Source organism: Vicugna pacos, chromosome 27 (assembly GCF_048564905.1).
Source record: "Vicugna pacos chromosome 27, VicPac4, whole genome shotgun sequence".
Taxonomy (NCBI): domain Eukaryota; kingdom Metazoa; phylum Chordata; class Mammalia; order Artiodactyla; family Camelidae; genus Vicugna; species Vicugna pacos.
The window spans coordinates 29,266,716-29,288,407 of NC_133013.1; the positions used below are offsets into that span (position 1 = coordinate 29,266,716).

A 21,692-nucleotide genomic window follows, 5' to 3' on the forward strand; every position below is an offset into this window, starting at 1 on the left:
TGGAGTCCCCAGGCCTCCGTTCTAGGCCTTCCTCTCCTCTCCGCCCACTGTACAGACTCCCTCTGCTTCGACGGCTTACACTTCCATCTATACGCAGTAGCTCCCAGGTTCTTACTTACCACTATCTCTTAAGTGCTAGGCCAGTGCGTGGGCTGGGCTCTCTAACTGGGCTAGGTCTCATAGGCATCTTAAATCTAATGTATTAAAAAATAGCACTTCCAAAATCCTTTCGCCCACAAGTGTGCTTCTTCTTAAATATACTGTAATGTGTTAATATTTATTGAGCATATAATTACAGGCCAGACATTGTGCTAAACACTAAGTTTACAGCAGTGAACAAAACTCTCATGGCCCCCTCTCCCCTAGACTTAGTCTGGTGAAGGGAGGCAAACACTAAATAAATAATTATACAAATAACTATAAAATTGTAATTGTGACAAATGCTATTAAAAAAACAAAGTACATTACCATGCACCCCATGGCTCAAGTCAGAAACACAAGTCACTGCTGACTTCTTTCTTTGTCTTGGACACCAATCACCAAGTTCTGTTGATTCCTAATTCCTAAACACCTCTCAGATCCAGCTCCTTATTTCTACTTCCTCTATTACCATCCAAATCCAGGAATCATCACCTTTCACCAGATTCCTGTAAGGCTCCTAACTAGCCTCTACTTCCAGTCTTGTTCCCTCGTACCCTTTATCTGCACTGCAGCCAACGAGAATGACTTGTTAAAGATGCCTAAACTCCTTCAAAATATTCTTTCTACCTTTAGGATAAAGTACAAACTCCTAAACACACTGAAAACCCCGGGACATGATACACAAAACAGACACAAGGAGACCCTAAAAGGCAGGAAAACAAGCAGGCGTACGGGCCAGAGACTTTGAGCCCAGGAAGCAAGGTGGCGGGGCCCTCTCCAGGTCTCTTTCTTCTGCCTCGTACATCCCAGACTCGGAGCTAAAGAAGCTGACGACCCAGACACAGGAGAGGCACATACGTAAAAACCCAACAGAAGCCACTTTCTCTAGCTGAAGGATCTGGGAAGGGGCAGGCTAACACTACAGAAAATGTTTAGACAGAAACCACTCTATTCCAGCGAAACACCACAGAAAAACTGCGACCTCCAACCCAACCACTTCCACCTGCAAAAACCAAGCAGGCATGCTGCCCCCAGCAGGATGGTGACAGAGAAGGCTGAGGAGGGAGCCAGCACTTCCGTCCTGACGGGTACACTGAGTCCTGCACTACGCGTCAGTGGGGGCCACACGGAGAGCCTGCACTTCCATCTCTATCAGCAGTAATAAGCCATCCTTCCTGCTCACCAGTGTAGTGACGGCAAAGCACGCTGAGCAGAGTCAGGGCTTTCCCCACCAACTCAGCAGGAATGACGATCAACAGATTCCAACAACGAGACAACAGGGACGTTACAATTATATGACAAAGATGTTAAAGCAGCCATCGTGAAAATGCTTCAATGAGCTTTACAAACATGCTTGATGTAAATGAAAAAGTATAAACTCCCCCCAAAGAAATAGTCTTAGTAAAGAATTAGAAGATACAAAGGAGTACCAAATGGAAATTTTAGGACTGAAAACAAAAAAACTGAAACAAAAAGTTCAGTGAATGGTCTCAACGTAAGAATTGAGGGAACAAAGGAAAGAATATGTAAACTTGAAGACAGAGTAATAGAAACAACCCAATCTGGATAATAAGGAGAAAATAAACCGAAAATATAAATGAAAAGAGCCCCAGGACCTAGGGTGCTACAATAAAAGATCTAACATGCATGTCACTGAAGTCCTAGAAAGAGAGAAGAAAGTAGGGTTGAAACAGTATTCAAAGAAATAATGGATGAAAACTTTCTGAATTTGGAAAAAAGCATAAACTTATAGATTCAAGAAGCTGAACAAATTCCAAATAGGATAAATCCAAAATAATCCACATCAAGACATATTGTAGGTAAACTTCTGGAAATTAAAATCAAAGAAAAACCCTTGAAAAGCAGTGAGAGAGAAGTGACATCTTACCACTAAGAAAAGACAAAACAAGCGACAGTGGGTTTCTCATCAAAAACCATGGAGGCAGGAAAAAGTAGTCCAACATTTTCCAAGTGATGAAAGAAAAAAACTATCAACCCAGAAAGCTGTGCCCAGCAAAAGAAATATCCTTTAGGAATGAAGGGGAAATGAAGATGTTTTCAGACAAGGGAAAACTAAGGATACACTGGAGAAACTTCACCAAATATTAAGAGAGTTAACACCAACTCACACAATCTCTTCCAGAAAATAGAAGAAAGAGGAACACTCCCTGATTAATTTCATGTTGCTAATATTTGATGATGCTGACATGAAAACTGGACAAGGGCAGGACAAGGAAAAGAAAGAAAGAGAAAGAAAGAGAGAGAAAGAGAGAAAGAAAGAAAGGAAGGAAGGAAGAAAGAAAAAGGAAGGAAAGAAGGAAGAGAGAGAGAGAAAGAGAAAGAAAGAAAACCATAGGCCAATAGTTTTCATTAATATAGATGCAAAAATCCTTAATAAATATTAGCATATAGAATTAAACAAGATATTTTAAAAAAACTAAACACCATGACTATTTCAGTTTTCTGGGGCTTCCATAACAAAGTTGCACAAACTGGCTGGCTTTAAACAACAGAGGTTTATTGCCACGGTTTTGGAGGCTAAAACTCCACAATGAAGGTGTCAGCAGGGCCGCCCACCCCGGGACCCTGGGTGGAAGCTTCCTTCTCCTCGTCCCAGCTTCCGATGGTGCCTGCTGGTCCCTGGCGTTCGGCTCTCGGCCTCCACCATCACAGGGTACTCTCTCTGCGTCTTTGGTTTCACACGGCATTTTTACCTTCCTGTAAGGACACACCAGTCATACTGAACGAGGGATCTTGGATTTGGCAGCTGTTTTTTAGATACAACACCAAAGTGCAAATAGCCAAAGGAAGCAGAAATTTTACTACATGAAAATTTAAAACTTTTGTGCTGCAAATGATACTGTTAAAAAAGTAAAAAGACAAAAGACAGAAAGAAAACATTTTCAAATTATAAATCTAATAAGGAGCCAGTATTCAAAGTACGTAAAGAATTCTTACAACTCAATAATAAAAAGACAAGAACCCAACTTTAAAATGGCAAAGGATCTAAATAGACTTTCCTTCAAAGAAGATGCACAAATGGTGAATAGGCACATTGAAAGGTGCTTGACATCACTGGACATTAGAGAAATACAAGTCAAAACCACAGAGATACACCATTTTACTCTCCCAAGGACTGCTAGGCTAAAAAAGGACAGACTTTGACAACAGTCAGGGAGGATGTGGAGAAACTGAAACCCTCATACATTGCTACCAGGAATGTAAAATGGTTCACTCCTTTGGAGAAGTCTGGAAGCCCCTCAAAGAGTTGTACATAAAGTTACCACATGAGCTAGCAACTCTGCTCCTAGGTGTGCACCCAAGAGAATGTAAAACATATGCCCACAAAAAATATATACATATATATCAGTAACAGCATTATTGGAAATAGTCAAAAAGCCAAAACAACCCAAATGTCTGTCAACCGATGAATATACAAACACAACGTGGTATACCACACAATGGAACAGTACTCAGCCGTAGCAGGTAACGAAGCACTGATGCATGCTACAGAATGGACGAAACATCACGTGAAGTGAAAGAAGCCAGTCACGACGGAATACATATTGTGTGATCAAACCAAGTGTCCGGAAGAGACAAATCCGCAGGGACACGACACAGATTAGTGGCTGCTAGTGGCTGGGGGAGATGACTCGGGAGGGACTGCCAGTGGGTAGGGGACTTCTTTTTGGGGTGATGAGATTCTGGAACTAGAGAGTGTGATGGTTGTAAAACTTCATGAATATACTAAAACCACTGAAGTGTGCACTTTAAAATAAATACACATTAAGTAACAGTGATAACATCAAATGCTGGCAAGGTTTCAGAGAAACTCATATATTGCTGGTGCTGTACGAAATGGTACAGCCATTCTGGAAAACAGTGGGAAGTTTCTTATAAAACTGAATATGCAACTACTATACAACTACCATACATTTATGCCTCAGAAATGAAACCTATGCTCAAAAACAACTTGTAAATGAATGTTTATAGGAGCTTTGTAATAGCCCAAAACTAGAAACAACCCAGAAGATCTTCAACAGGTGACTGTTTAAATAAACTGTGGAATATTACTCAGCAATTAAAAGGGAGTGAATTGATACATGCAACAACCTTGATAAGCCTCTGGACAAAAAGTTGAGCGAAAAAAGTCAATCCCCAAGGATTATGTACTGTGTAATTCTATTTATATAACATTCTTGAAATGACAAAATTACTGAAAACGAGAACAGAATAGTGGCTGCCAGTGGTTAGGGAGAGGCAAAGGCATGAGGGAGGTGGGTGTGGCTATAAGGCGGCAATCAGAGGGGTCCCCATGGTGAGGGAAGTGCTCTGTATCTCATGTCGATATTTGTATCTTGAGTGTGACACTGTGCTATAACTTTTAAAGGTATTACCACTGGGTGATGTGAGTAAGGAGCACATTAACTAGATTCCTTCGTATTATTTCTCACAACTGCGTATTTATAATTATCACAAAATAAAAAGTTTAATTAAAAAATAATAGGTCACAACAATGAGACTACTACACACACCCGTGAGAATGGTAAAAATCCAGAACACTGACAGCATCAAACGCTGGTGAGAATACGGAGGAACAGAAAACCTCATTCACTGCTGGGGGGAATGTAAAATGGTGCAGCCGCCTTGGAAGACAGCTTGGTGGTTTCTACAGAACTAAAGCTCTCACTATATGATCCAGCAACTGTGCTCGTGGTATTTACCCAGAGGAACTAGAAACTTGTGTCCACACAAATACCTGCACATGGATGTTTACAGAAGCTTTATTCATAATTGCCAAAACTTGGAAGCAACCAAGATGTCCTTCAACAGGTGAATGGATAAACTCTGGTACATCCATACAATAGAATATTATTTAACACTACAGAAATGAGCTGTCAAGCCACAAAAAGACATGGAAGGATCTTAAATGCATATTGCTAAGTGAAAGAAGGCAATCTGACATGGTTATACTGCGTGAGTTTAACCATATGACATTCTGGAGAAAGCAGAGGTACAGGAACAGTGAAAACACCAGCGCTGCGTGGGCTGGAGGGGAGGGAGAGGGAGAGATGAGCGGGTGGAGCACAGTGAGCTTTAGGGCAGTGAAACCACTGTGCAGGACGCCACAATGGCGGACACACGTCGTCTTGCATTTGTCAAAGCCAGCAGAATGTGCCTACAAGACAAAGGTACGCTGCGGACCTCAGCAATGACAGGGGTCAACGTTGCTTCACCGACCGAGACACATGCACCACACTAACACGAGATGTAAGTGACAGCGGAGACTACGGGGGAGGAGAGGGAGGCGGTGGGAGCTCTGCACTTCCTGATTAATTCTTCTGTCAGCACGTAACTGCTCTAAAAGAATAAATACCTAATTGTTTAAAACGGGTCACCACTGGGGGACTCTATGAACTAATTACTTTGAAAACCATTAAACACAGAGGAAGATTCACGCATCTGACGCCTTTCCAATACACACTGGGCCACTGGGACTCAACGGACGGGAGGGACTTTCTCTTCTTAGACATATTCCAGCCAACGAAGGAACGACAGCCCCTTTCCGCAACAGCTGATCAATGAATCTACCCAGGCAAGAGTCATCAAAGGCTGCTAAACATACAAAAAGGGACATACCAGACGGACGAATACAACACGATATTGACAAAAGCAAACAGACTGGGTCTAATAAAGCCTCTCTCGATCCAACGACCAAATCACCAAAAGCGCGGAAGACAGGAACACAGACTAAACGGCACTGTGGGGACACACTCAGCAGAGTCCTCGCTGTGTGAAACCGCAGGTCAAACGACCATTTCTTTGACAAATAAGTTTCAAGGGGAAAAGGAAAAAAGAGGCGGAAGGAAATCTTTAGGTTAACAGAGACTTAATGAGTGAAATCAACCAATCTCCACATGTAAACTTTCAGATCTTGATCTTGATTCATACAAACATACCCTAAATTTTAAAATTATTAGACAATTGAAAATTTGAACACTGACTAGATTTGATGATCTAAAAACTGTTAAATCTTTATGTGTGATATTGCAGTAGTGATTTTTAAAAAGCTTATAGAGCATCACATTGTTCTATTTATAGATAAAATGAAAAAGTATCTGACACTTAATCCAACATAAAACAGGGAAGAAGGACAGGGGTAGGGGCTCGGGGGAGACGGGCCGGTCTCTGGCAGGCAGCTGCTGGAACTGGTGGTGGGTACATGGCTTCATTACATTAATCTGTTTGCTGCTGCACATGTTTTTAAAAAATCAGCAGCAGTAGTAAAGAGTGTTACTATGAACAAACCTCTGCAGCCCCTTTTACAACATAGGAATTAACGTGGGAATTAGTTTGATCGCTGCTCCTCCCTCAGTCTCCATGGTCCATTCAGTCACCAAACCCTGCTGACTCCACCGCGACTGCCACCTCCCCCACTCTGGTCTAAGCTAGGTTCGCCCTGGCTTCGGGCGCTTCTGTCTGCTTTCAGTCTAGGCCAGAGTGTTTCCGTACAACACGGACCGCCTCCTTGAGCTTGCCACCCTCACCCTCAGCCCAGGGCGCCCACACACGCTGCCCCTCTGCCTGGAAGGCCCCCTCTCCCTTGCCCGCGCCCCTGCCCGCAGCTGTCCCTGCACACACCACTCTCTCAGGGCAGCTTCCCCATCGATCTTGGGCCGGGGCAGTCAAACTTCTCAGCACTTCCACAACGACTCATCACAAAAGGCGTGGTACAAGTGTTGGAGGTTTTGTATGTCTTTGCTGCTATAATATAACTTCAAAGAGAGAAGGAATTAAGTCTTTCTATTGTGTCCCCAAAGCCTAGCAGTTTGTCCTGCACGTAATAAAAGGTCAGTAAATCTTTATTAAACTATAAATGACTGGACAGATGAATGAATAAATAAATGAACTTAAATATAATACTAGTCAAACAATGAAAGAGAATCATCTTCACCATAATTACACTATTGCAGAAACCTTAATGGTATTAGTCATACTCTCAAATAAAACATTTGCAAAGCTTCAGTGTGTATGTACATAGGCCAACAAAAAGAGGACACAGCGAGAATAACTTCACTGCAAACCCAGGTCACAGTCCCTCACTCATGCTCCAAGAGAACATAACAGCAAAGGAGCAGGGGTGTATCTTGATACACCATCCACTTACCAAAGAAGGCGCACACGCATTCAGATAAAGCGGCTCTGATACAAGCTCCAACTGTGCTGCTATTTAAATAGAAAACTCAGATTCTCTGAAAAAGCAGTCAAGATCACATATACTAAAATTTTACACTTCTATGCAATTATTTAAAATCAGCTACACGTATAGATTGCAGTCTCTTAAGTCTTATAAAATAAATGAATTTAACTAATCTATTCAAGTAAAATCAAAGCTTAAACACTGTAAAGATTAGATGTTCATAACTTTTAAAATTAACAAGAAAAAACTACAAATTCCTGAACAAAAATTTTATTTTTAACTGTTAGGTTTTTCGTGCATATGAAAAATTTTTGTTAACACGTGACATGAAGAGATGTTAGCACACTGAACTACAACAGAAAAATTTTATACAACTTTTGAATCACTAATGTGCTTATTTCTTCTGTGAATGAACGCAGTCAGCCTAAGTCAGCTTTGTCGTGGGTATTAAGTAGGTTTAACATTTTTAAGTTATTGTTTAATAACTTCCTAATAAGGTTTTCCGTTTCCCCTAGACTTACACAAAGTATTTTCTTCAATGTGTTGGATACTATAGTAGCTTTTGCTCTCATCCCTGGAGGAACATACCTAATATTTAAATATTCAGGTAGTCTAGATCTAGAATTATACAGCACGTTAATAACAGTTTCAGCGTCGTCAGCCCCACTGCTGCCCCGCCCTAGCGGTAACATCTGAGATTTGTACATCTTCTCCACTTTGTGCTCTGCTGCTGCTGCCAGAGCAAGGCTCCGTTTGAGGTGCTCTTCGGCGGCTTTGATGTCCGCTCTGTATTCTGGCTTGAGGCTCTCAGGAAGAGGCACCTGCTGCACCTGCGCACTGATATCTGAAATCTTTTTCAGGATGCGCTCATTATACAAATCCTGTGGGTGTTCTTCAAACGTCAGTGCTTCAGACTGCTCCGCTTCGTAGTCTCCCGAGAGCTGAGGAACGTCCTCCAGCTCTGTGGCGGTGTCCACGACGGTGTTCTCCCTTGTGGGCAGTTCGGTGGCATTTGGCACTGGCTTCGGTGCCTCAGTCTGTCTTACAGGCAGCTCCGGCTCCGGCTCTGGCTCTTCTTTTTCAATATAAGGTTCTTTCGCATGTAAAACAACAGAAATGTTATTTGGCTTAATTGACCAGAACGCTGTGCTTTTAGTATGCTTTTCCCTCTCTACTTCCAGCGTGAAGCCCCTGGTAGGGAAAGTTGTAGTTTCATCACTGACAGGACTGATCAACACATCGTTCTCAGCTGTGGCTTCATCATGCGACTTCATCTCCTTAAACTTTGACACTCTTGATGCTGCAGAATTAACATTATTTGGAGTCTTTGATTTTCTCTGATGACCTGGTCCCTTGGTGGGAACACTTAGTATTAGGTTCTGTAAAACTTGCACGTAATGATTCAAGTTTTGTTCTTCGTCAGGCATCACAGTTAGTCCTTAAGGAAAAACCAGACAGAAGTGATGTTTATTATCATGCATGACATGCTGACAGAATCTACTGACCTAAATTTACTTTTTACGCTATCACTTAAAAGTTGAGATAAAGAGCCAAGAAATAAAGCACGTTTTTTTTTTTTTTAATGGAGGCCCTGGGGATTGAACCCAGGACCTCGTGCACGCTAAGCACACACTCTTCCACTAAGCTACACCCTCCCCATCTTTGACAGTCAACTCTCATTTAAATGAACAAAATCTTTTTTTCAAGGTTAGTGCATAAGTTGCATATTAACACAATTCTCTGTATGTCTTTGCTTTTACTCCCCCATATAATTTATGATTTAACAGGAAACTTACTAAGACAGAATTCTGGATTATGCTCTCCGACACAGTGGTGTGCTGTAGTAGGTCCAGTCTGGCTCACCAGAGCCAATTAGTAAATTTTTAGAAATTTTGTGAGTCAGATGGCAAATGGAGACATCATTAAAAATTAAATTATACACATTTACAATTAAATAAAATGTACTCCATACAAAGGGAATAAACATTCGAAACTCATCCCTTTCTTACTATTTTTTCTCATTTTACTATTGTTTATGCTCATGAGAAACGCTGTGCACTGGGGTGCCACTGTTGATCTCTGTCACCTCCCTATTAAGTGATGTCAAGTAGGTAGTGTGACGTTGACCATGGTGAAGAGTATTTGCACCATGTAAATGGGCAAATGCTATAAATTAGGGCTTACCCATCCCCCAGAAAAGCCAGTTGTGAAACATTTACCAGTGTACCACTGCCTTCAACCCAGCAAAGATCTGACTACAGCCTGTGGATCACATCTACCCAAATGTTTTTATACATAAAGGTATTTTGGAACCTGGCCAGTCTTGTCCATTTGTTAATGTATTCTCTATGGCTGCTTTTGGCTGCAGGAGCTGAATAGTTGCAACAGAGACCATGTTGCCAAAAATGCTTACTCTTGGGCCCTTTACAGAAAAGTTTGCTGATTTCTGTTCTAAATCATCAACATTTTACTCTTGGCTCTATTTGTACTGGCATTTTGCAGGATCTGAGTGGTAAAGTCTCTCATTTATAATGCAGAAAACAAAAGATTACTGAATATAATATTACTGAATTGAATATAATTATTGAATATAATATTATTGAAATAATATATTCTAAAATTCTGCTCAACTCCCGCAGTCCAGAGTCAGAAGGTTTTAATTTTAGGTGCTAGAATTCTGAACTGACCTCGCCACTGTCACAGACACAAAGTGACTTACTGCCTTGAGCACTGATGAGCACCTCCTGGCCGAACCCTCCCTCTGCAGGCAAAATGCAACCAGCTTTCTGCTATCCTTATCTTTGGCAAGCACAAAATAGTACAGAAATACTTTATCTCCTTTCTCAACTCTTCTGTTACAACTTAGAAAGACCAGATGGAAGTTTAATCAAAATTGAAAGCATATTTCTTTTTTAAAAAAATCTTAATCAGAACACTTTAGTGAGGCAATGTGATAGTGGGAAGATCCCAGACTTGTCTCCTAGAGACGTAGCTTCTAACAGCAGATTCTGCATTTTGTGTCATGCTGAGAAGAGTTTTGCATATTCCAAGACATATTTGATGGTGATGAGTGAAAAAAGACATAAAACATAAGGGAGGTTTTGTATGATCCTTGTAACTTTTCATGGGTCAGTGACATAGTAGCACGCATTCTGTCTGCGAATTGAGAATTTTTTTTTAATGGGTTCAAAGATAACACACCAAATTCATGCGGGTATTCGCCTCTGAGGAAAGGGAACTGGACTGAAGTTGGTCACTGAGGGAGTCTTTAGGTATCTATGTTTTACTCCCTAGACACAAAATTACTTCAAAGTGAGAGGAAGTTAATATAAAATTTCTTTTTTTTCTAACTGAAGTATAATCCGTTTACAATGTGTCAATTTCTGGTGTACAGTATAATGCTTCAGTCATACATGAATATATATATTGGTTTTCATATTCTTTTTTACCATAAGCTATTACAAGGTATCGAATATAGTTCCCTGGGCTTTACAGTATAAACCTGTTTATCTATTTTATATATACTAGCCAGGATCTGCAAATCTTGAACTCCTAATTTATTCCTTCCCATTCCCTTCCCCTCTGGTAACCATAAGTTTGTTTTCTATGTCTGTGAGTCTATTTCTGTTTTGCAAATAAGTTCATTTGTCTTTTTTTTTTTTAGATTCCACAGTGAGTGATATCATATGGTATTTTTCTTTCTCTTTCTGGGTTACTTCACTTAGTATGATGATCTCCAGAGCCATCCATGTTCCTGCAAATGGCATTATTATTTTCTATGGCTGAATAGTATTCCACTGTGTAAACATGCCATAACTTCTTTATCCAGTCATCTGTCGATGGACATTTACATTGTTTCCATGTCTTGGCTGTTGTATATAGTGCTGCTATGAACACTGGGGTGCGTGTGTCTTTCTGAATTACAGTTTTCTGGGTATATGCTCAGGAGTGGGATTGCTGGATCATATGGCAACTCTATTTTTAGCTTTTTAAGGAATCTCCATACTGTCCTCCATGGTGGCTGCACCAATTTACTTTCCCACCAACAGTGTAGGAGGGTTCCTTTCTCTCCACACTCTCTCCAGCATTTAGCATTTGTGGACTTTTTAATGATGCCCATTCTGACAGGGGTGAAGTGATACCTCAGTCTAGTCTTGATTTGCATTTCTCTAATAATTAGCAACATTGAGCATCTTTCCATGTGCCTGCTGGCCATCTGAGTTATCTTTTTTGGAGAAATGTCTATTTAGGTCTTCTGCTCGGTTTTTGACTGGGTTGTTTGTTTGTTTTTGCTATTAAGCTGTATAAGCTGTTTGTATAGTTTGGAAATTAGCCCATTGTCAGTTGCATCATTTGCAAGTATCTTCTCCCATTCTGTAGGTTGTCTTCTCATTTTGTTTATGGTTTCCTTTGCTGTGCAAAAGCTTTTAAGATAGTTAATTTTTAAAAACTTTACTTTTTTAAAAAAAGTATTTTTATGTGTTTTATTTGTATGGTGATTGTGTAGTTATCACAGAATACATAACTGGAAAGTAAATAGGGCACATTCAAACCTATGCAGAATTTGAATTTTTGCACTTGAGCTAATATAGCTAAACTTTTCAAGAACTGTATTGAAAAATAAATAATGTGAAAATAGGATTTCACTTGAAAAGTGTTACAAACCAAACACTTGGTGTCTTAAAAAATGTGGGTTATTATAAACCTACATAATATTATTAAATCATAAGGACAAATAGAATTTTTCCATTAAAATGTGTTATAATTCTCTGATAATACTTAATAAGAATTATACTTTATTTTGGCATTAGCTTGGTTATAGTTCATGACATCATTAATTATGAGCCTGTAAACTAGAACAATTTTAAATTAATAGCATATGTATTTAGCTAAAGGCTTTTAAAAGAAAAGGCTTGAGGTTTGGCATCAAACTGATTTTAAAGTAAAATGAATGTTTCTAGTAAAAAAGTGTGCACTGGTTAATTGCCTATAGCAATGAAAAATTAAAGCTGAATTTTAGACAAACTCTAAATCATTTAGAGGACTATGAAGTGAAAAAGCTCGACGGGCAGGCTCGATGGCAGAAAGGAGGGGGAAGAGGAAGGCAGCACTGCGCTGACGACAGAACAGCAGCAATCGTCCAACTGAACAGCACAGAGGAAGCGGGAGGAAAGAAGAGTGGACAGAGCCTCAGGGCCTTGTGAGACTGTAACTACAAGGTCTCACATTCATGTCATCTGAACCTTGGAAGGAAAGGAGAAAGAAAGTCGGAAGCAGTATTCAAAGACATACTAATGGCTGAAAATTTCCCAAATTTGGCAAAAGACATGAATTTACAGATTCAAGAAGCTGAGTGACTCTCAAACAGAATAAATCCACAGAAACCCATGTCAAGAAATATCATGGTCAAATTTCTGAAAACTCTAAAGAAAAAGAAAAAATATTGAAAGAAGTACTATGTAAATCTTGAAAGAAGCAAGCGAGAAACAACTTAAATGACAATTTGAATTCTCATGAGAAATCGTGGAGGTCAGAAGGCAATAGAATAATAATTTTCAAGAGTTGAAAGAAAAAAAAGGACTGCCAACCAAGAATTCTTTATCAAAGGAAAATATCCTTCAGTAATAAAAAGATAACCAAGACCTCTCAGGTGAAGAAAAATTAAGGTATGTTGTCACTCGAAGACCGACCATGAAAGAATGACTACATGAAGTTCATTAAGCAGAAAGGAGATGATAAAAGAAGGAATCCTGAACACTGGGACGGAAGAAAGAAGAACAGGAAGAGCAAAAATATGGGTAAATTCAGTGGGCTTTCCTTTTCTTCTTGAGTTTGCCAAATTATGTTTGACAGTTAAAACAAAAATTATAACACTGTCTGACATGGTTCTCAACGTACGTAAAGAAAATACTTACGACAATCATACTATGAACGGGAAAGGGCAGAGGGAGGCAAGGTTTCTACCTTTCACTCCAACTGGTAAAGCGCTGACACCGACAGGTTGCGGTGAGTCACGTACACAAAATATAACACCCAGGTGATATAAAGAATAACTCAAAGACACTGTAAGATGGAATTCTAAAAAAAATTGTATCTCTTACTATAAGATGGGTGCTATCTGACCATGTATTTAAAATGCAGTTTATGTTTTAAAAAACGAAGGCCTTAAAGCCCAATTATGTTGTTAATTTAAATGCGTGGTTTGGTGTAGGAATAAACACCTGGTAAGTTGAAGGTAGCAGCAAAATATTCCATGTAACTGGGGGAAACCTAGTAGCTCAGTAAACAATGAAAGATGAATTTTTAAACTTTCATATAAAGACAACAAAGTTAAAGTTCAATGGAATACATCTGGTCTTTGTGCTTTAAGAACTCCTATGTTTTAACTTTGCCCTTGGCCTGTAATCTTGATATGGCAACTGGTGACTGCACTCAAAATCTGACCGAGAATCATGGATGCTCATTTTTTTAAAAGATGCAAATATAACTAGGATGCTTATTACCACAAGTGTGAAAACCAGAATGGTCTTATCAGCACTCTTGTGTATAAAGCTTAACGTAAACCCACATGTAGAATCATTTATAGGTGGACCAGACTCTGGCTGAGTGTCCTTAACTCTGGAGAACAGACTGCTTGTGTTTTCCCTTCGCGAAGTGAGCTCACAAAGAACAGACTTCCCATGTTTCACAGACGTTAAGCGTTGCAAGTAAGAATTAATACCTGAAAGCTGTTGTCATGTAAGAACTGACAGCTAAAACACCAACACCTTCGAATTAAAGTGAACTTGAATAACTGAGCTAAAGTACTCCCAGCTCAAGTCAAAGTTGCAGTACCTGTGCTTCGTTCGAGGGTGTACTCAAAGAACGATCACAAAAAGAAACATTGCATCTTATTCTCCATCTGGTAGTTTTTCTATAATTTGTTAATTCAAATTTTAATTTTGCTGACAGGTAAAACAAACAAATATTTATGTTCGTATTAATTTAGCATTCTAGTTAAAGCAATGTAACTGCAGGGTTGGGGGGAAGGGAAATAGGGCACAAACTTGCAGGTGTGAGACAAGCAAAGCCTCGGGATCGAGCGTGTAATGTGGTGGCCAGGGTGGTGACACACACAGAGGCAAAGACGTGAGGCGGTGTGTGTTAACTGACTCAATGGTGGGAATCCTTGCACAAGACATACACATGTCAAATCACCGCCGTGTACTCTTTAACATACTACAAATCTTACTAGTCAGTTACGCCTCAATGAAGCTAAAAAGAAGAAATGTAACTTTCCGGCTTTGCATTTCTTGGTAGTTATGCTCTCAGATAGTGGCTTCCTTCCCAGACTGAACACGGGCTCACCCCGTGTGATGCTGGCCCATTCCAGGACGTTGGCAAGTCTGACACAGCCCAGGCTTGGTAAGAGTGTGTATGCTGGGGGCCTATACAGCTCCATCCTGGAAGCAAGCTGCCATGGGATAGAGACACTTGGGCTAGACCACTGAACCATGAGAAGTCATGCAGAGAGAGACCCTGCAAGATGAGAAGCTGTGTTGGACATTCTCAACCAAGCCGAGCTTCCAGCTGAACACAAGCTGTACGAGCAACCTCAGTGCCACCACGTGCGCAGAAGAGCTGCCCGGCTGAGTCCAGACAACGTGTTATTTCTTGAGAAATAACAGAATTTGCGGGTAATCTGTCACACTGCAACAGATAACCAAAACAGTTTCACTATAACTGTATTTTGAGAAAGAAATACAAATTTAGTTTAGGTGAAGAGTTAAACATCAAAAAGTTATCCTATGAGTAATGTCAAAACGTAATGAGCCAAAACAAATTCATGGCCTTGACATGCACCTCTTCTAGTTCCGCTGAGTGAAATGACCCCAGTAACATATCATCCCAGCACTGACATGCATCCTCGGCACTGTGTCCTAATGCCGCGCTCCACGTTGTCTCCTCAGAAGGATGGTTAACTCCTTCCGGTCACAGGACACACAAAGTGGTCTTGGTACAAAAGGTTAATGTCAGAAAACAAGTCTTAAAAGCACATGAGATTCCATCAAAAAAACATACAAGGCAGCTCAAAAGGACAGAAAGGCAGGACTTTTTCCCATAAAATACTAATAGACAGGCTAATGAATGACTGTACCCCTAAAGGTCACCCTCTGGACACTGACATCAGATGACATGCTCCTCATGATCTAAAACATTAACGAGGTGTGTTCCCTTCTCGGGTTTGATAGACCCCCTCCAAGTACCATGGCCTTGGGCCTGGAAACAGCGCGACATGAACTTGCAGCACCAGAACCAGGAGAATTTTACCTTTTGAATGTACCTGAAATAAGAGGAATCTGCTTTTCCTTTCAATTTTTCCTTTTCAATTCCAGTCAATTGCCAATAGATTTGAATAATTATTGCCTTACTACTTCCCTTGCCTTCTATGGTCCGTCAGGACAAAGGCCTTCCTAAAAACAGAGATAGATGCCAAAGACTCACATATTGAGCCTTCTTTTAACCCCATCTAGAGATCCAAGCTAAGAGGTCTTGTTATCCTAGCTTAAAATAATCCTGTATCATTAGCTCTACGCTGGCTGATGTACCCAAAGAGATGACCAGGGAAAAAAATAGTTATTCATGACACTCCACCAAAAAGCCCTCAAACTAATATTTCACATTCTTGTGTTCGTAGCTTCAGGCCCATGAATATTTAGTGACTTAAAATTATAAAAGGCAAATTATATAATTTATTTTAACAATATTTTAATAGTAGTTAATAGGTAACAGTACTTATGTAACTATTGTATTTAGAAATTATAGTTTTTTAAAAAAGCAAAAAGCATTCTCTTTAAAAATAAGAAAGCAAGTTGTACAGTGCACATGCATTAAAGAGGCATGGTTTTAAAAACTGAAAAAAACCTAAAACCATGGAAAAATCAGATATAAGGAAATTAACTGAAGGTATATAAATTTAAGTGTATAGTGAAAAGGTGCTGATCCAGCACCATCAGGACATATATGTTTGTAGGGAGAGCAGACTGCTGGACACCCACGTCTCATTGGTACCAAGCTGAATTCAGACTAAACCAGTACCAGCCAAGCTTGAGTTGGGCCTATTAAAAAGGTACAGGCAGCTACAAGAAGGACAGAGATTTTCAACAAATGTAATTATTTAATAGAAGTAATGTTTGTATAAGATAACCTCAAAACTGTGTTAGTATTCAGAAAAAAATTATTAAAGATGCACTTTTCATTATGAAAACCTATGTGACTTTTCTTTGGCATCAGAGAGCAATTTTTATATGACTCTCGTGCCAATATTGTTGGGATAGTGGACATATAAAATAAAAAACACACGATTAATTTAAATCAAACACAATGATAAGTTGGGGTTCACAGAGAAAGCAACCATGTTAGTGAGCATTGCCCTACATATCCCGTAATCCACTTCTGTGGAAAAGACGTGAGTCGCATTTTCTAAGATATCCTCTATGACCTATGACCTGTATGTATTTTCCTATGTCTTATATCATCTGTATCTTCAGCACACGTCATTCCTTTTTCTGAGAAGCATCTTTTCATTTCCTACAAGCCTTGAGAAAGTTTAGGTAAGAGGGCACGAAGAAAAAGCACAGGCCGTGAAACTACGCAGCTAGGCCGGCGACCGCCCGGCGGTGAGCACCCAGCAGGCTCCGAGAATGCTGTGTGACAGCACTCCCGTCGCCTCGGCGGACGTCTCCACGTGTGTGACCCCCTGGCCTACAACCGCCAAGCGCAGTAACTGGTGTCAGTAACAGCGGCCCCTGGACAGCAAGAAACGGTAGTATCTTTGGTATGTGCTGTCTTCGACAACAAAAAAGGGAAGTTCTGCAAAGATTTTTGTTTAAAACAACACCCGTAAGCGCTGGCAGCGGAAGGGCTAACTTCAGCTATCCAGGGCACTTGATTCAGAGCTTCATCCTTACTACCTACGATTTAGGTTGTGCTGTGTTTTCACTACTGAAATCTCATTTTTAACTACGGCTTTTTAACAAGTCTGAAATACATAACCAGCAAGCGCTGCGGTACGTTTTCCACACGAACTGCTGCGACGCACAGCAGGTAGACCAGATGAGCGGGCTCACAGCCCGGCCCGGAACGCCGGACGCCAGGCACTGGGCTTGGGCGCCGAAATGCCGCTAGGTGCCCGCTGATGTTCACACCGCGGTCTCGGGACCGCGAATATGACCCTACGGTTTTCAGCTGCTGGGGAGGGAGGCACAGGTGCAAAGTCAATTCTGCTCAGCCGGTGGGGCGCACAGCGGGCCGCCGACTGTCCGGCAGCGGCCCGCGAGCCACACGGCCTCCGCGTCTCCCACGTCTACCCGCGAGGCCGAGCTCGGCCTGCAAAGGGCCGGACAGCGAGGAGCGCAGGCTCCGCACCGCCGGCCTCCGCGGCAGCACCGACCCCGCCGTCAAGGGCGGCGAGCGGCCGGGACAGCAGCACACCGGGGAGGCGCCGGCCGTGCGCCGAGAACGTCACGCACCAGGACGCCGGGGCCGCAAGCTTCTGCTCACGTCCGAGAGGCTGCGCCCGGGCTGAAACCGCAACACCCGCCCAGCCAGCGCGCCCGCCTTGCACCACACACACCGGGCGCCTGCGGCGACCTCGGGTCAGCGGCCCGGAACACGGGCGTCTCGGCGCGGCGCGGGAGAGGCCGAGGCCCGCTCGCCCACCGTACCCAGCTCGGAGCCGCGGTCTCACCGGGGGCCCTCGGGCCCGGTCCCGGCCGGGGTCGCCGCCTGGGGTCCCGGCCAGCAGCGGGCAGGTGCTGGAGGAGGGCGCGGGGCGGGGCCGCACCTCGCCCAGGGCTGGCCCGGGCAGCGCCGCCGGGGAGGCCGGCGTGGGGGCCGGGACAGGGACGAGCCGGGTCTCGAGCGGCCCGAACCCGGGGGCTCCGCACGAACACACCCGGCTGCCGCCTCGGGCGCCACTCACTCGGGTACGCCGGCGCGGATGAAGGCCATACCAACAGCGCAACCAGCAGGACGAAGCACTTCATGGGCATCGTCCGCAGCACACCGCCATGCGTCGGGAACGTCCTGGGCCACCAGGCGGGGACCTCAGGCCGGAAGGGAACGGCGTCGGCGGGGGCCGAGGGCCCTTCAGGACCGAACGCCTACAACGGTCGCCCCAGCGCGCATGCGCAACGGGGTGGGGGCGGGGCGTGAAGGCCGAGGCCCCGCCCCGCGCGTCACGTCCGGGGCGGGGGCCACCGCGCGCTGCGCCCCGCGCCCTGTGCATGTGCTTGCGAGGCCTGGGACCGGGCGATGCCGGGCTTCGAGGGTGGGCATGCGGCGGTCGGCTCACCTGGGAACCTGCACTCGTGTCCCTGCCTAAGACATGGTCCCTGAGCAGGAGGAAGCGTCTGATGGGAGAGACAAGTACCTGGCCGTTACAGCAGGTGGAAGTGCCACTGACGGGGAAACACGGGGCACCGTGCAGCGCAGAGGAGGCCTCCCCATTCAAAAGCGTGCCGAGGCGCGGAGCTTGGAGCTCCCTGTGAACTGAAAATAGTTCGGTCTAACTGCACGGCAGGCAGGGGCAGTTGTTGGAGGTGAGGGAAGAGAGGTGGAAGCATTAAAGCCACCTTAAGGGGCTTGGATTTGTTTTGTTTTTTTAAGAAGACTGTGTTCCATTTTTTGGGAAATAGAAAATGGTCGCTATGGAGAACAGATCGGTGATCGTCGAGGGTTAGGGATGTGAAAGGGCTTGACTCTAAAGGGATTGCATGAGCAGCTTGGGGGCGATGGATTGTTGTGGGGGGCCTCAGAATCTATACATGTGTTCAAAATCATAGAACTGTAGAATCAATTTTACTTTATGGCAGGTTTTTAAAATTTTTATAGATACCCGTATCTCTACCTGAAGCAGCAAGGGGCTTGGATTTTATTCTGAGGCTCTGGGGAGAGACTGCAAGGTTGTGGGCTGGAAAAGGTGTAATTAGATTTGCATTGCAGAACGCTTACTCTCCTGGCAGTGTCAAGAAGGGATTGGAGGGAAGCAAGACTAGAGCCAGGAAGCCCAGTTAGGAGGCTGATCCATAGTCCAGGCACCATTCACTGATACGGACTTGGACTCGGAGTAGCCGAGGACAGAAGACATGTGGACAGATCTGAGAGAGACTTGGAGCTAGAATCAACAAGACCAAGACGTTAATTGAATATGAGGAATGAGGAAGGAGGGGATGATGCGCATGTTCCTGGCTTGGGCACCTCACCTGTGGTGTGAGATGGGCTTGGGACCTCCCACACTAGTGGCCTGTCCAGGGAGCAGATGAGTGGAGGGCCCTGGAGGTAGCCAAGGTGGCATCAACACCTAGAAGTGGGCATAGGCGAGACTGCCTGAGGAGAGGGTTGAGCAAGAAAGTCGTCAGCCTAAAACAGAAGCATGAGCCGGCTAGAGAGCGGAGGACAGATCCGCAAAGGAGACTGAGTGTGGGGAGAAACCCAGGAGAGCACAGACGCTTCCTGGAGGAAGGGAGTTCCAGGCTGTCAAACGCTTCTGAGAAGTCGAACAAGAAAAGGACTTAGATTTAACAAGATCTTTAGCAGAAGCATTTTCCATGGAGCAGTTTGGGCAGAAGCCAGACCACAAAGAGTTGAGGAATAGGAGTAAAGGGTGAGGGAGCAGTGACAGCTAATACAGACACTTGTTCAAGATCAGTGCAGGAGTCTTTAATGTGTTCCCCTGGTGCTTAATCCAGTGCAGCAGCCCTCTGGAATTAAACAGTTACAACCATTTGGAAAGCAATTTGGAATATGTGACAAAAGCCTTAACATAATACGACTGCTAATGATATAAACTCAGAGCGGGTATTGTGTCCTGAGATAACCATAATGGGTCATCTACAACACGATGAAAAAAATAAGAGAGTGGTAAATTATGCTTGTTGGCTAGAGTACTGGGCAACTATTAAAACGGCTCTCACAAAGCACACCCGAGCTGGGGAAGCGCTCTAGTGGTGGTGGGTTGTCGCTGAGGTATCAGCGCAGGCCCCAGCCTCCCTGGCTTCCTTGTCCTGGTACCTTCATCCCACCTTTGAGATGCCAGTGATCACCTTGATGCATTTGCCTCCAGGAAGGGCAGCTAGACTCTCGGAGACTTAAAAGAGGGGCTGAATTTTTTTCAATTCATGGTGGGGCTGAAAGTCAAGGCATTTTTGTAGGAGCTACTGCTTAGGTAAAAAGTTTTGTTCATTTGTTTTGCTGGTGTTTTTAGTGGACATGCTTGGCTTGGAATATCAAAAGCCGAGGAAGCGGGCAGACAGCAGGGTCAAAACCATAGATTAGGGGTGTGTTCAGGAGATGTAAGTTCTGCTTCCCCATGCGGGTAAAATTTCTGGGAGCAGAGAAGGGAGTTTGCAGTTTGCAGACAGAACCCCCAACAGGTATGGAGGCTGCAATGGTTGTTTGTATCTCCCTTCCTGGGGGCAGAGTTCAAGGGAATTGGGTGGGGGGCCTGTAAGTGAGAGCTTTAAATAAGAGATCTGCTTGTTAGGCCCAAAGTTAGGTTTTTTGTTTTGGGTTTTTTTTTTTTTTTTTTTACTTGTGTGTTTACATAAATCACGTAAGAACTTAGTGGCTCTCACCTCATGGACCATCAAAAGGGACATGGTGAAATAGCTGAGTTACAGCCTCACTGTGGAATTCTAGTTTAAAAAAATGAGTTTTAACTCTATGTACTAACATAGAAACATCTCCAAAATATGGCGTTGAATTTTTTAAAAAGTGCAGAAAAACAACGTATCCATTTATGTAAAATCACAGTTACGTGTTTACACATACACACCAGAAACCACCCTGGAAGGAGACACAGTAAGCTGAGAGCACTGCTCGCTTCTAGGAGAGGAAATGAGACCAGTGGAGAGCAGGGGGTTTTACAGGGAGAATTTCCCTCTAAATATGTTTCTTAACCTTAACTTTTTCCACACATGTGTTGCTCATGTAATAGAAAATAAACACAGTAACGTTTTATAAAATCTGGAGGCTTGGAGAAGGAGGCAGTGATAGAAATATGTGTCTTATACTTAGTGCTTTCTCCTGCTGACGCCACGAAGTATTTTTAAAGTGGCTAATTCACTACCGGTCAGAAAGCATTTAGCCTTCATCCCTGCTTCCCCTCTGGATCATTTAGCTTATATGACTTTTTCCTTCAGGTGTGTGTTTTTATCTCCCCATTACGGCTGTTCTTCTGCCTCTCATTTCACACAGCACCTTTGGGGGCTCAGTAGAGACTCAGTAAATGAATAACAGCTCAGGCTCTTCCAGCCTCAAGGTAGAGAGTCCTTCCTCCTGTGCCCAACCTCCCAGACTCACCAAAATC

At 43.2% G+C, this 21,692-nt stretch overlaps 1 protein-coding gene across 1 annotated transcript; it reads right to left on the reverse strand.

Annotated features, from left to right (window-relative positions):
• Positions 1 to 7,596: 7,596 nt before the first annotated feature.
• Positions 7,597 to 18,508, reverse strand: SPESP1 (sperm equatorial segment protein 1). Its single transcript, XM_072951162.1, has 2 exons — positions 18,306 to 18,508; positions 7,597 to 8,780 (listed from the first exon to the last, which is right to left on the reverse strand). The coding sequence occupies exons 1-2, from the start codon at positions 18,373 to 18,375 to the stop codon at positions 7,762 to 7,764; spliced, it is 1,089 nt and encodes a 362-aa protein (XP_072807263.1). The 5' UTR covers positions 18,376 to 18,508; the 3' UTR covers positions 7,597 to 7,761.
• Between the last annotated feature and the right edge of the window lie 3,184 nt (positions 18,509 to 21,692).